The sequence below is a fragment of the Trachinotus anak genome, unplaced genomic scaffold (assembly GCF_046630095.1).
Source record: "Trachinotus anak isolate AG129_WGS33_773 ecotype Australia unplaced genomic scaffold, CSIRO_AGI_Tana_v1 ptg000005l, whole genome shotgun sequence".
Lineage (NCBI taxonomy): Eukaryota > Metazoa > Chordata > Actinopteri > Carangiformes > Carangidae > Trachinotus > Trachinotus anak.
This window is the reverse complement of record NW_027273856.1, coordinates 22,393,925-22,410,000: the sequence shown is the minus strand read 5'-3', so window position 1 is coordinate 22,410,000 and position 16,076 is coordinate 22,393,925. Positions and strand designations below refer to the sequence as shown.

General features: G+C 40.5%; 1 protein-coding gene across 2 annotated transcripts in view; it reads left to right on the top strand.

Moving 5' to 3' along the window:
* Window positions 1–13,109, top strand: part of LOC139621989 (estrogen-related receptor gamma-like) — a 29,514-nt gene extending 16,405 nt beyond the window's left edge. For both annotated transcript variants that reach the window (XM_071479005.1, XM_071479004.1), the window contains exons 5-8: window positions 4,425–4,535; window positions 5,223–5,405; window positions 10,813–11,082; window positions 11,244–13,109. In XM_071479005.1, coding sequence (XP_071335106.1) covers window positions 4,425–4,535; window positions 5,223–5,405; window positions 10,813–11,082; window positions 11,244–11,488 — 809 coding nt within the window. In that variant the 3' untranslated portion in view covers window positions 11,489–13,109. The remainder of the gene's footprint in view (window positions 1–4,424; window positions 4,536–5,222; window positions 5,406–10,812; window positions 11,083–11,243) is intronic.
* The last annotated feature ends 2,967 nt before the right edge of the window (window positions 13,110–16,076 follow it).

The window sequence follows — 16,076 nt, the reverse complement described above, 5'->3', positions numbered from 1 at the left end:
TTTTTGTGAAAATTCACTTCTAATTTAGATATTTCATAGTTTGAAATAACACCTCGTTTGTTTCCTTCTACTGTGTTTCAAACAACCTCAATTTATTTTGCCTTTGTGGTCAAATGGGGGGGAGAGATGGACAAGGTGGACGTTGCAACAAAATAAGGCTGGCCGCAAGCCTCAAAGAAAAAATGTTTTACAATGTATAACTCTCCCCCTTCCAAAAAAAAAAAAAAAAAAAAAAGAAAAGAAAACACATCAGAGGTGGAAACTCTATTACTGTGTTGTAAACTGTAAACATTGCAGTTGTGCACACACTTTTTCTGTGCAATGAAGGGTTATTACCATCATTTTAGGGCTTCTCACTTTTAGTTTTACCTCTAAATAGTGACAGATGATGTGGCTAGATTATTGCCTTGTTTACAGCCTATGTGATTGTCTTGTCTCCAGACCTGTCAGACTTTGTTGTTATCGCCATTTCCCCAGATCTCATTACTCTTGTGAGTATGACATTATCATAACCAATGGAAACAAGAACCAAAACTACGAAATAAGATCCCAGTTGTAATAAAGTGGAATGATCCTTTGATGCCAGCTACTCATCTCTAAACACACGGGACCATCTGTTTATTGCTGCTGCGTGTGTTGAGTCGTGTATATGCAGAATTATAGCATCTTTATACGAGTATCAGTTTGTGGATATGAGTTTGCTTAAACACAGTCTGCACTCACATTTACGCTCACACCCCCGTGTGTTTTCGTGAGTGTATGTGTGCTCGTGTTTTTTCTAAATTAGCTGCCTTTAAAAGGGTATAGTCATCAATAGCATCCCAGTCCACCTCTCAACACCCCCCCCCCCCAACTTCTTCTAGCCACCCTCTTTGCTTTCCCTCCCCTCTCGTAAATTCCTCCAGATGCCTTGTGGGATTCCTGGACCTCCGTGAAATGCGAACTGCCCCTCATAACTCCCATCGTAAGCGCCCTCGTAACGCGCTTCATCGTGTCTCGTAATGCCCCTCTTCCCCGGAGAGGCCGCAGTAAAGGCTGAGACAGAGGAGCTGTGAGCTTTAATGGGGAGAGTCAGAGCCATATTAAACACACAGCTAAAAGACATATAGACCCCAGGCAGGATTTGATTAAGCCCTGTTTAGTGCCCATCCCTACAGTTGCTGTCGCTTCAAAGGGTTGTAAAAACATGTATGTTAACAAAATGTATGTAATATTTTTAAAAAACAGTGTGATACCGATGTAATTTTGTGATCCTCTACTTTAATGATTTAACAGTTTATGTACTTAAGAAATTGGTGCAGCAATACCATTATGAGACAACCTCCTCTATTCGTCTTGTCTCGATGTCTCATCCCCACTTCCTTTTATTTGGTCCCAGGCGTGTTAATCTGCATTCTGAGAAAAGCATCAGGACACAACAGAGGGACCATGTCCACTTTTTAGTGCCGAGTTTCCAAATTCTTTTCTTGTCATTTGTTGACGAGAAGCAGCGGTGCAGGGAGTGTTACACCATGGCGGCCATGTGTACATTGGTCACAATCTCTGAGATGCGTGGGATTGTTTATAGTGAACACATCCTGATGGCGGCAGCAGTGATGGACACCACTGGACACAGTAACCTGGATCAGAGTCTGGATGTCTGTGCTCCGGATCCTGCTGGACTGTGTGCATTTTGGGAACTTGTAAAGCTCCTCATGTGAACATTCAGACACCCTCAAAAGAAGGCTCAGTGATGAAAGCAGCAAAAAATAGATGAATCTGAGTAGTCAGTGTTAATCGAACTCTGATGGGCTGTACAGACGAACAGGGAGGAGGTGTGTGTGTCTGTTTTGTTATCCACCAAAGCTATTCTTGGCCTTTTGGTTGTCAGCGCATTTCACTGTGAAGAGTTACACTTAGCTCTGATGTGTGTGTTTGAATAACTGTCAGATCCAGACACACAAATATACCCGTATAAAACAGACTCTTTCTGTACATCTACTACCAGAGTCTGACTTAATCCAGTGTTTGCCAACAGTTTGAGTTAAATCTGATGACAACACACAAGCAAGCACGTCCCTCATCCCTCATTTCACACCTCAGAGTGGCACCTGCCAAGTACCAGGGCTAATCAACGCTTACTATCTGCCTCACGTGACATGAGCAGAGGGTTAGGGAGCATTAAGTTTACCTGAACAATCTCTCCTTTAATACCACATTAATCTTCTCTAGTGCCACTCCAAACTGCCAACACACTTTTACCCAACTAACCATCATTGGACCAAATCTGATGCCAAAATGATTAAATCTTGCTCGACAATATGCTCTAAAATCTATATCATGATCATTTGTCACATTTATTTATGCATGTAAGAAATTTAAAACATATCAATACATGGCATTTCCTTTCTGTGGCTGGTTTACAAGTTATATGTTTGTCTGGATTAACTACAGTATGACCACTGAAAGACACTAGGTTGGCCTTAAGGCTGGTTTAATGTGGGTCTGATGTTATTTTGACAAAACAATCCCAAGTCAAGGTCAACTTACTAGCTTTTACTAGCTGGAGCTTTCAACAATCAAAAGATTTTTACTAAAAGAGTTAATTTGGGTCAGTAAGACATTCGCAATGTCGGTAAATGGTTTATTCGTCCAGCCTTAGGTCAGAGTGTAGATTTAAAGCCCCTAAAAACTTGGTTTCAAACCTTCGACCAAGTACTCATTGGGACTGTGTGGGTGTGGTTTGACTGTATTTGACTAACAGTGCTGGCAACATGAGTAAACAGTGCAGGATAAGACATGACAACACCTTTTTCCAGCTGAGCCGAACCCACTTCAAACCAAATGGGAACCCCCGAGAAAACTCAAATATAGACATCTCTAATGTAAAACAGCCAAACTCTGACTCCATCACTCAAAGTGAAGAAGCTGATAGGCCTATAAGGCAGGTACATAGAGAACTGTAAGAGGACCTTTAAGGAAGTGGGTAGGTGGGGATTTTATAAGTGTCTATCTGTCAAAATATTTCCACATTAAAATATAGAAGTGTAGCGTCCTACAACGCCTGAGCATGACATTTTATAATAATCTTATGGAAGAGCATAATGGCTTACAGCAAAGGTCGCACGCCATATTCTCACACCATTACCCCTCTTTCCACCCTGCCTTTCTCCTATCTCTGTTCACAAACCATTGATCAACAACGCAGAAATTCTATAAAATTATTGTCATGATAGTAGCACAAGTATAAAATGACAAAAATAGCTTTACAAACCAATGACACAAAAAAAAACAAAACAACAAAAAACAACACATTTTACATGCCTGATAAAGACGACATTATGTTATTTAGCGCTATGAAGGTTGATGCATGATCTCCATAAATATCTGCATAGGTAAAAATATGTACAGGAGCCTCCAATATGGAGTATCACTATGAGGTGTCAAGTGGGCAAATAATAACCTCAGAGTGTCTCTTGCAGGCGCGAGTGCCGTTATAGATCTATTCAGGGCCCCTCTGGCCGTTTACACTGTGCAGATCAGGTAACCCAACACCACTACTAAAGGCTTTCTGAGTCACGTTCACACTCGCTGGACTCGTGCATTTTCTTGAGAGATGCACTTGGTGACTGTGACTTTCAGCTTCTCCACATCCAACTGCTCCTTTTGCACACACACGCACACACACGCACACACACTCACACATACTCTTAAATCCCCATCACCATAGTGACGAGGTTGCCACAATACTTGTCAAGATGAGCAGTTGTCATCAGTTGGGTGTCAGGTTACAGGATGCATACTGCTGTGCCAACATTAGATACGTCCTGTTCGGTCTCCTAGGAATCGTCAAGACGAGTGAGCAGATGACTGGCCAACTTCCTGCCTCTTTCTGATAACTGATTACCTATTTGAAAATGCCGTCAGTGTCTATGTTGATGAAAAAAGTGAGATGGCGTGCACACTGACTCCAAACCACTCCACTTACCCGATGAACATCCAAGTGGGATTGAAATGTTCTATTTAAATAAGTTTGTTGCTTGGAGTGACTTTGCAGATATTACTCACTGATGCCGATGTCATACACTGAATTATGTCCTTGTGTTATTATTAGAAATACTCTTATTCTCACATCATATTATTGGCTGCTATTAATTTTGGATTAACTTTGTCTCCAAATTCTTCTGGGGACTATGTAACTATTTAGTTATCAACACGTTTTACAATCTAATGTCATTTTTAACCAAGACATCAAACAAATATTTTTGTCTATATTTCAAATACCAATTACAGTCAGACAAATTGAAATTACTGATTTTTAATTATGCGTGTGGTATGGAGTAAATGTGAGTGAGTTTTCCCTTCTTTCACTTTACCCTGTGATATAATGACACCCAGGTGTGACGGCTGTGCATCATTAATGTCCCGTGTTTGTGTCTCTGTAGGTGTGCGTCTGGACCGGGTCAGGGGCGGCAGACAGAAGTACAAGAGGAGAATAGATGCTGAGAACAGCCCGTATCTGCACCCACAGAACGGCTTGCCCCAGAAAAAAACATGTAGGTGTTCAAGCAAAACTTTACATCAACTGTGGTGCATATGAACACGACTGCAATACATAACTGTTAGGCAGTCGGCCTGCGTTAATGGATTACTTTATTGTAAATATGACAGGCTCTTATTTTATCTTGTGTTGTGGTCTGTGAGTGCAAAACAGTCCAATCATGTTTTCTGTGATGTTGTCTGTCAGAACACTGAATCATTTTTATAGCTGGTATTTGCTAATGAGTTGGCATTAATCACTGCCAGCTGTAATATTTGAAGTGAGAAGTGGGAGGCTGAATGTTGAATGGCTGTGATGAACTCCTTGTCTACTTTGCACTTGTAAAGCAACACATTGCTGTCCTGTGGAAACCACATATCTCCCAAGTGATGCAATGCATTTTTCAGAAAATCCTGTGGGGTTTCAAATGGCTTATTTAGCCTTAGAAGTAGGGCGATTTTTCTCGACCCAAAAAGAGAGACTTAAAATTCAAAATCACCTAATTTGGAGTTTTCACTGGAGAGCGACAAAAAACGTTCTCCATTTCTCACCAAGGATTTTAGAAATTTCTTATCCCACTGAGACTCCTTTGAACTTTTAAACTTTTAATTTTGGACTTTTTAGATCTTGACCTAAATGAGATTGCTTGTTTAAATAAAGGTGGTTATAATAATAAAACTCTCCCTCTCTCACTCTCTCTCAGTCTCTGTTGGTGGTGTGGTGGAGAACAAAGTAGTGTCTCTGCTACTGGTGGCTGAGCCCGAGGGCATCTTCGCCATGCCGGACCCCACTGTACCTGAGAGCGACATCAAGGCGCTGACCACACTGTGCGACCTGGCCGACAGAGAGCTGGTGGTCAACATCGGCTGGGCCAAACACATCCCAGGTACAGTTCAGTGTCAGTCACTCAGTCACTCAGTCACTCAGTCAGTCAGTTGTTTGTTCACACAATCCACCACACACATTAGTTCACATTAAGTCTATAATCAGATCAGAAGAGGAGATTGTTGTGACTTGTGGTTGCCAAGACACTTGCTGGATGCCTGGAGGAGAGGAGGGCATGTTGGCATGGCTGTGTGTTATCTGTCAGTCATCCTCTCTCCGTGTGTGTGTGTGTGTGTGTGTGTGTGTGTGTGTGTGCGCCATGCCCTTGTTGACCGATGTGTGTGTGCCTAATATATCAGCCAGATGACCAGTGGCCACCTGGACGTTTTAATTCATTTCCTGAGCTGCAGCCGTCTCCCTGTGCTGTCTGAATTGCGGAAATCCTCCTGACACTTGGAACACACTTAGCTTCTCCTCTGACACAGGAACAGCAGAAGGGATGTCCAGAGCTTTTTTTTTTTTCTTCGGATGAGAGGGTGGAAAGGAGAGGGGAAGTGTATTCTGACAGCTTAGTGGGATTTAAAATGCTGGTATGCAGCAGTGTTGACAGTTGTAATCATATGCGGTGGCAACAGAGGTTTGCAGGTCTGTTTGGAGACAGCACTATTCAGAACCAGTACACCAGTACTGTCTCTATATGTATGCTGGTATCACTTCTGTAATGATTGGTCCTTTTATCAGTTATTTTAGTGACAAAAAAAAATGAATTGACAGCAAGTTAGGGCTGCAACTAACAATTGCTTCATGATCGATTAATCAATTAGTTTCTGGGTTAACTGATTCCTTGTCAGGATATTCTTCATAATTTTTTCTGAAAATTAAAAGCAGTGGCCTATCATTACTCTGAGTCATTACAAAGTCATCCTGAGCAGACAAACTTTGTTCAGATCTACAGAACTTTATTAAACTATTACATTAGTGTCAATCCCAAAGTTTCCAAAGGCAAATTTATCAAGCAAAAGTTTGGCCAAATAAAAGGGGAAAAGATGACGTTAAGGGGTTTAAACAATGAATCGACCCTAGTATAGATATCATCGTCTCTGCCGATTTCTCTTCTCTCTGTTTTTTTTTTTCTGCCCTGACTGCTTTATCAGCCGTGGTTATCCACACCCAAAACATCACCAGGGAAACACCTGGGTTTTTTTGTTGATGTCTTGTCTCTGAAATGCTTACAAAACAAACATAGCAGGTGTGTGTGTGTGTGTGTGTGTGCTAGCTAGTATCCCTCGGTACTATATTTGTCCCCATGTTTGTTCCTACAAAGTGGACATGAAGCAACCATTTGAGTGTGTGTTGGTGTTTGGTGTCCCTCATCAGCATTTCCATTGTTCTGTTAAAAAAAAGGAAGAAGAGAACAGACCCCCCCCCCCCCCCCCCCCCCCCCCAAGCCTGCCTCCCATCCTTCTTCTCCTCATCACCCCCCAGGCTGCTGCTGTCTGTCTTTTTTCTCTCGTTGTCGGCTCTTTACTGTCAGCGCACGAGACAGACGGAGTCCGACTGATGCGTGTATTTGTAGCCCTTTGCCAGTGGAGGGTTTGGCTGAGAAAGTGGAGCAGCGGCGAGAGGCAGACACCCACCTGAGGGGGAGAGAGAGAGGGGGAGAGAGAGGGAGCGATTGGATAGGGACAGGAAGCCATGTTTTTATTCAACTGTCAAGCACATCTTGGTCAAACTTTTGAAATGTCACCTAAATAAAATAGAATGCAACAAAAGGTGAACTTCCATCGCAGGAGTTGAGGCAAATAAATGTGAATTGTACATTGATTAAAAAAAAAAAAGAAAGACAGGATATTTTACAGATCTGATCAGCAGTCACTATGTAAGGCTTTCATTTGAAGCTAAAAACAAATAGTTGCTCAAATACCACATAGGGCCATGATACACTTGATCAAGAAGACCATGACATTTTTAAAAGGTTGTAGATATTTCAGCATTTCTAAACTACTTTTAAACCAGTATTTGACAAATGGAATAATTCATGAGGCTAAACTTTCAAAACCTGTTGTTTGCAACATGTTTCTTGCTTTAGGACTTATTTTTACTCATTAAACTCACCCCTTTTGTGAAAAACGCTTAGTTTCTTTCTTGCTGAGAGTTAGATTCAAAGTTTGATGACACTCTCATGTCTGTACAAAAAATACGAAGCTGGAACCAGCAACTGGTTGGCTGAGCTTAGCATAAAGACTGGAGGAGGATTTGCTATTGTACGGGTCGACTGTTTATTTGCCAGGCAACCAGATTTGAAGTTACAGCTTTAGAGATGCTGGCAGATGGACTTTTTTTTTACCTTCGGACAGAGCCAGGCTAGCTGTTTCCCCCTGTCTCCAGTCTCTATGCTAAGCTAAGCTAACCACCTGCTGCTTGTAGCTTCATATTCAACCAACAGATATGAGGGTGGTATCAATCTTCTAGTCTAACCCTCAACAAGCAAGCAAATAATTGTATTTCCTGAAATGTTAAAGTGTTCCTTCATTAGAAAATGAATTGAACAGATTTGTGGCAATCAATTAATAATTAAGTTCTTAACAAATAACAAACATCCACTCGTTACAGCATTTATTGCAGTGTAATGTTGGAATCAGCTACTCTTGATTTGTTAAATAAAGCATCGTGCTTTGGTATTTTTGGTTGTTTCTCAAACTAAATTAAAGACATTATAGTTTCTTCAAATAACATCTGATGAGCATTTTCTTTACTTTTTCATTTTGAGGTGAAAAAAATGTCATACAATAAAACAACAATCTCTTTGTTGAGTCTTGTGTGCTCTTGCTTCTTACCTACTAGCTTGTGGTTCATAGATATAAAAGCATTTATCAATACTGGAAAATAAACTGTTATTACTGATATCAAACTGTGAACCGATATCACAGTGTTGTCCAAAACATTGTCCTTCTAGTGTTCGCATCACCTATTTCAGTTAAATCGAAAAAGGCAGAGACAAAAAACAGAATGACAGAGGCAGAAAGATGGAGAAAGAAAAGGGCAGATGACGAGAAAAAGGATGAACAAAAAGAGAGAAATGGAAAAAAATGAGAGTGACCCTCGACAAAAAGGGACAATAGCATCATTCAAGGAATAGGTTGAGAAGACAAAGAAAGGTAGATAGTAGAGACAATACACACAGAGAGTCGAGACAAATACACAGAGAGAATTGGTATTTTAAAAAAAAAAGACTGCCCCCTCCTAGCAGCGTAATGGCCATGTCACATCAGCTCTGGATGAGTGGCAGGCCACACGGCCCCCATCGCTGCTAGAACCGGGGTCCTGGGCGAAGTGGCCTGGGCCATCTGAGTTCTTTGCCCAGGGGGAGGTGAGTGTGATGGGGCTACTGTCCTGGCTGCTCCCCCTCCTCTGTGTCTGCTCTTATCAGGCAGATTGACAGTGATGTGGTCTGAAGTCTGAGGGCCAGACTGGCAGATGAGCTGGCTAAAGACCAACTGCCCTCTTTGCTTTTGGCCTTTTTGAGTCTGTGCTGCAAGTTGGCTGTCGAATGCGCGTGTGAGAGCAACTGTGGTGTGACTGGCTGTGTGTTATTGTTGATAAGATACAACTAACACTGGCAACATAATGCTCCCCAAATGTCAACACTCTTTGTTGCCCTCAGTGTCCTTTGCTTTGTCCCTTGAACACATGCTCTTTTCTCTTTATTGAAGATTTAACTTGTATTTGACCTTCAAATCTATCAATACATTGCCTGAGATTTCATCACACAGACCTAAACACACACACACACACACACACACACACACACACACACACATTCACACAGGTCTCTGTCCCTGATCGATGGTCCAGTGCCAGAATACTGATCCCTATCGACCAATGAAATTGTGCACAGACAGCGTTTCCAATCAATCAGGGAGCGATAGTGGGGAAATGGGCGCCACTGACGTCCCCGTGGTGATTGTAAAGAGCAGTGGATCCTGATAACAATCACTGATGGTGTCAAAAACACAAACGCCTCCCCCTCCCCCCGCTCGCTCTGTAAAATCATCTGTTTAATTACAGTAAACGTGCGTGTGAGTGTGTGTATGCAGGTTTATGTGGGGGGGAAGATCAAGTTTAATCATACTCCTGTGGGGTGTAATTGTCAATCAAAGTAGGAGTGTCCCACAGAGTGTAGTTAAATTCAGCACCTCTTCATTCTTGTCCTTTGTTATGTCCTTTGCTGCGCGGCCTGCTTTTAAATAACACAAACAGATTCTGTATTATCAATGATATTAAAGACTCATGTACACCGTCATCCACATTTTAGATTTGTCGTGATCAGCATATTTCATCAAGGTACAACTGCAGAGATTAAAATAAACAGAGACAAAGACAGACAGACCCACTCTTAAACCTTAAAAAAACATAAAGAATAGCAACAGATTGTGATGGACCTTTCATTTATTGCCTCATGTTGTGTAGCAGCATCTTTGAGACATTTACAGTGCAACTGCATTCACCTTTTTTAACGGGACAAAGATTTTCAGGGAAATACAATCATTTGCTTGCTTGCTGAGAATTAGATGAGAAGATTGACACCTCACTCATTCAGTACATGTCTGTTAAATATAACATTGTTGGTTAGCTTAGCATAAAGCCAATGCTAAGCTAGGCTAACCGGCTGCTGGCTGTAGCTTCACAGTTGGCACACACACACGAAAGTGGTATCAGTCATATCATCTATATATCGGCATGAAAGGGAATAAGAGTGAATGTAACTCAGCTACAGACACTTCACAAGTATTTTTTCAGTTTCTATGTCAATACTAATAATGCTCCCTGTATGAATGGGCATCTTCTAAATTATGGGGGGAAATGTGGTAAATCAAATCTAAGTGAAATAGTAATAGCAGGCTGTGGATACAATACAAGAGATAATTACACTAAATAATTTAAAGGGGTACTCCAGTGATTTAGTATTGACCTTCCATAAATCTAGTGGACTAATTAAGAAAAAGGAAGGTCAAAATCAAGGCTGCAGAGGCTGAGATGTCCTAACTTTAAGTTCCTAGTATGCTGTCTCTTAGTAGGCCTTCTCTGCCTGGTAAATGCCCACTTCTTTCAAACTCCATGCCCACAGCAGGCTCTCTGTGAAGCACTGGTAGTCTCATGTCTAGTCCAAAACGACCCTGATGACATCATTATTTTATCGGGCTTTGGAAAGCCCCCTTCCACAGCCACAGAAGCAAGTATACGGCTGTTTTAACAGGCCTAGCAGGACTAACCGTGACAAGTAAACTGACCTTTGTAAAGTGGGCTGAGTGACCCTTTAAAATCCTTCTTCTCTGCATCTTAGATTACTGCACTGTTTCCTGAAAATTAAAAACTCTCAGGCTATACAATCTTTAAACTCATTTTGAATCTGTTCTAACCCTCTACAGTATCTCTAACAGGTCCGTTTTATCCTCCTTCTCTTTTAGGCTTTCCCTCCCTCTCGCTGGCAGACCAGATGAGTCTACTGCAGAGCGGCTGGATGGAGATTTTGATCCTGCGAGTGGTGTTCCGCTCGCTGGCCTTGGAGGACAAGCTGGTGTATGCCGACGACTACATCATGGACGAGGAGCAGTCAAAGCTAGCAGGGCTGCTCGACCTCAACAACGCCATCCTCCAGCTGGTGAAGAAGTACAAAACCATGGGGCTGGAGAAGGAGGAGTTTGTGGTCCTAAAGGCTATTGCACTCGCTAACTCAGGTACAGAGTTACTTATTACAGAGCTTAGGCTCTGTGGATATGTATCTAAACACTTTTGCATTTTTATTTATGACGATTATTCTGTATTTTTATGTTTTGTGTAATTAAAGCATTACATTTATTGACACACCTTAACTTCTCAATTCCATCTCTTCTATTAGACTCCATGCAAATTGAGGACTCAGAGGCAGTTCAGAGACTCCAGGATGTCCTTCACGGGGCCCTCCAGGACTATGAGGCCACCCACCACCCAGAGGACCCTCGACGGGCTGGCAAACTGATCATGACCCTCCCTCTGCTGCGTCAGACGGCTTCTCGTGCTGTGCAGCACTTCTGCAGCATCAAACAGGACGGCCGTGTGCCTATGCACAAACTGTTCCTGGAACTGCTGGAGGCCAAAGCCTGACCTGGACACGGACCATGATTAGACCTCCGGTACAGAGGTCAGGATGAGAGGAAGTGGAGGATAATGGGTAATGGTGGGGTATGACACCACATATTTGTCCATTTCAGCTTGCATTTGACAGTAAGGTTTTGAATTTGCAATGGCCAAGAGGCCGCTGGAATATTTTTAGACGCACCCTCCTACTTCCAATGAACGTTCGGAAAAAGCAGTCAAATTTGCGTTTAGTGTCTTGACGCCATGGACGTTGTCATCTTTGCTATTTGTGACACTAATTAAAGTGTGTTGACCTGCTTCGAAAGCTGAAGACAGATGACCAGACAGTGTAAAAGCAGAAGAAATCGCCTTCTAGAGATATTTACAGTTACATGCCAAAAGTAGAGCTTCTTTTGTCAAAAGACCACCTGATACTTGAAGATCCTCGTGGATTATTTCACCCATCTTGAAGCCTGTTTATCTGCATTCTAATGCATCTAGAGAGCCTTTTAATGATCTGATTTTATTTGTCCTTTTTGTATAGAAAAGGTAAATGTGTCCTAAGAGACATTTAAGTAAGTCTTGCCAAAGAGTAAAGACTCATACTATTGAATAATACCAGCAAACGTCCACAACATTATAATGTGGCCTGTAAGACATTCACGTAACCTGCATCCCTGCTCTGTTGTGTATCGCAAAAATATCTATCTAGTCACTTCATTCATGTATAGATGATTAAAGGGAAGCGATTAAGTGATCAACATCTCATAACACAATAATCGGCCTCCTGATTTTAGTAGAAAATTTCAGGGAAAGAGTACTTAACATGTCATGATACCACTGTATTACAGCAAAGTGATATTTATTTAAAAGTGGCTCTGTTCTTTTGCTGTTTTTTATTTACTAACGTGGCATTAATGAAGAGTAGATTAAAGCAATTACAGTGGATAAATAATTTTTTAAAGATTTTTAAATGATATCATTGTAAGATAATTTTTTTACTAGCTTCTCTGCTACAGCACTGATACCTGTGTATACCATATCATGAAGTTCAAGACAACATGATTATAAGTGGAGTCTGTACTTGAAGATTATAATGTTGTAGAGATGTGTAGACCCATAGATATAACTTTAACTATGTAAAATGGCTGCCATACTGTATAATCTGGATTAGGGAGGTGCTTGATGTCCTTTCTATGGTAGAAATCTATGTGTAGGGTGAAATTTGTGCACTACTTTTGCTTTTAGCCATAACGTTTGGGGAAACTGGTGATGGCGCTCTGTTAATCTAGTGTGTTTTGTGTGAAGAGTAGCTCTATCTGAAATTTGTCTTTTTCCGCACATGTTAAATGAAGGGATTAAACTCAGAAGGAATCTCAGTACAATAAACAAAAAGCCCTGCTCATTATTTTACTCCTTAATGCAAGGTACTGTGAGACTATAATGTGCATATTTTTGTGACAAGATGATGGCAGCAATATGATGGTTTAAATGTATGTTCTGTACATTTTGCTGTATATACAGTATGCCAACAGCTGAGAGGTGTTTCAAGATGCAAATAAGCTTTGTTTGGATGAGCCGTGCCGTGCTATTTCATTCTCAGGTGGATTCTTGGGCAATAAAGATGATCCCCATAATGCAAAGCTCATAATATCTTTGAGTGTCATCTTTCTCAATAAAGAGAAGCAGGGGAAAAGGCTTTGAAACAAATTCATTAAGAGCTGGTAAGTAGGCGCAGTGTATTCTGCACTGTCTCACAATGGACTGTCATTTCCAAGTAAGGCCCATTATGGCACATTTAGGCCATCAAAGCCCAGTTGGATGGAGATTTATAATTAACAGCTGTAATGTAATGAAGTCTAACAGTGGCTCCAGGGAGTGCTGGTCATCAAATGCCTGTTGATGCTGATGGAGGGAGATGCATCCAAGCCATCGCTTCCTCATACAGTATTTATCATTTATAAGAGGGATTAGGATTCTTAATACAATGGTTATAACACACTATAAAGTAATTGTAAGCAGATGCAAGGATATTTTTGTTTGGCATATTTTGTGACATACATATTTTAGTGCTCATTAATATATTTAACAATTCTAACTTGTATAACTGTGCAAGCATTGTTCACTGCTAATTCATCAAACAATCTCAGAAGAACAAATTCATACAATGGGTTATAACACATCTATTACATATGTACAAATCATTCACAGGGACATTTAAAAGTGTTTGTAAATGTGTTAAAACTTGTGGAGACATTTCACTTTGAAGTTCATTCCTTAGAAACAGTAATTTCACCAAGGAATAGAAAATAAAAAAATAAGATAAAATTTAGAAATTAAATGTCAACTTGCTAGATTTCTTCATTGATGAAATGAGTTTTCTCAGTTGTCATAGAGCATGAAGATGTATAATGAATAAATAAGTCATTATAAATATAATTATAATACGTACCTCATTAATAAATGTGATACATAAAAAAATGTGTATTTTATACAATTCCAACTGTGTGATATTATCAGTCATCTGTTTATACACTAGTTATGAATGCTTCATAGGCGGAGTTATAGCTGTTGACAAATACATTAATACAATAAAAACTTAAAATGTTGCTATATCTATGCATACAACTACATTATAACATGTGTAAAACAATTTAGAAATGGTTAATTTCCTCCTTGTAAATGCTAAACAGGAAAATAAAGTGTTACCGATATTTCTTACAGTTTGATCATCATGTTTTACACTGTTCATCTTGAAAATGGAATTGGAAATTGCTAAAGCAAGGAACAATGCCCTGCTTATATTAGACTGCTGATTGAAGACACAGATATTTGGTTTGGATTACATGGTTTTTGATTGAGTTTACAGTCAATAAAGGAAGTATTAACCGGAGGGACACGCTGCGTTCAGTGGCAGTCAGTCACGACTGGTTCTGTGACATGAAGCATGTGATTTTATTTATACAGACAATAACAAAAAAACTATAATATATTTATGTAGCTTACATTTAAAGGGGAGATGGGAGGAGAAGAGAGTAGAGCCAGAAAGACCTTAAGAATAAAGATGGATGAAGACAAAACAAAATCCAAGTGAACCCATTTGTCCTTTATCCCTCCTTATCTGTCAGCAGAAGCTAAATAATCCCCTTATTTACCTGTGGTTAAAACTCATGGAGCGCACCAAGGGATTTGGAACAAGCTGGAAATTTTTTACCACATCAGCCGCCAGTCAGTGAATTAGTGATCTGGAGTGATATATCCCCGTATGTCCCTCTCCTTAAATGAGTTAGTATGTGTCTAGCGGCTGTGTCGCCCGGACACCTTGGTGATGGATGAGGCCCTGAGGAGATGGGCTGTAAAAAAGGCTGATTCTGGCACTCAAGGGTGAGATCACTTCCTCAATAAAAAAGCATTGTCCCGAATCATCACAGCAAGGTATGAATGCTGATTAGGGTATTAGACAGAGGAGAGCTTGTCTGTAAAAATAAATCAAATGAGCTGTTAGTTAATGTGGGGGCCCCTCTGATGCACAACAGTGATGTCTGGAATTTGGGACTAAGGACTAAATATTTAAAGAAAGGGATAAATAATCACTTTGTTTTGTTGGATTATGCTGCTATTATATATATTTGCTACATCTGGTGTCAGAATTTGTCCTTCTTTTATTGGAGGCAATGTCCCTTAATACTCAAATAACCCTGCAAGGTTTCATCTTAAAAATGTTCCTGAAATATACCACACTGAGTTTTAGGAGGTGATGTTGTCCTTAAAAATATAAATACGCATTTATTATAATTATCATGACCTTTGACATACTCATGTGATTAACAGCATTAACATCTCATGTCTGCTACATGGTAAGAACAGTATGGTCTTAGAGATCCCCTCCAGACATGTTTTTCCACATATATAAAAAAATCCTTAGCTTTATGTATGGTTTATCCTCAAAAGAAGTTCATGTAAAAATTCTTTAAATTAAATCTGCTCCTATTTCCTCATTAAAAACTACCCAGAATCTGTGAATATGCAAATATTCACTCAAGTTTAACTGGTTGAAACAAGAAGGTTTCCATCATGTTTTCTACTTCTGTGCTCATTGAAGCACGATTGTTTCCAGACACAAGTCATGCTTGCACAAAGTCGTCTTAAACTCCCATTTAAGGTGAAAATTTCTCTTTTCAGCAGGCGAACATGAAAACAGTCGGACTCTGCACGTGCCTCACCCTGCACAGTGAAGGTCAAACATCCAAATTAAGACACAACAAATAAACCTCATTTTTAAGAGAAGAGAGACTTTAACAGTAAGTGGGAAAACACATCTTATTAAAATATTATCTGGGAGGCCCTGTCGTCCAGCGCAGCTTGGAGACACATGTTTAATTCAGCAGTTTTCAGGTAGAAGACGAAAACATGACCGCAGAGCAGGAAGATATTTCAGACTGGTCCTGATCCAACTGCCTCAAATCCTCCCAGACCTGCACCCGAGCTGTTCACGTTTAAAAGTTTCATGCCTCCCTGCGGCACTGCCATGAACACCCTGACAAAATGTTGCTATATCTGCTGCTGCTGTACCTCTGGCCTGTCATTCTCAATCATTCCCTCACAGCGGATGGAC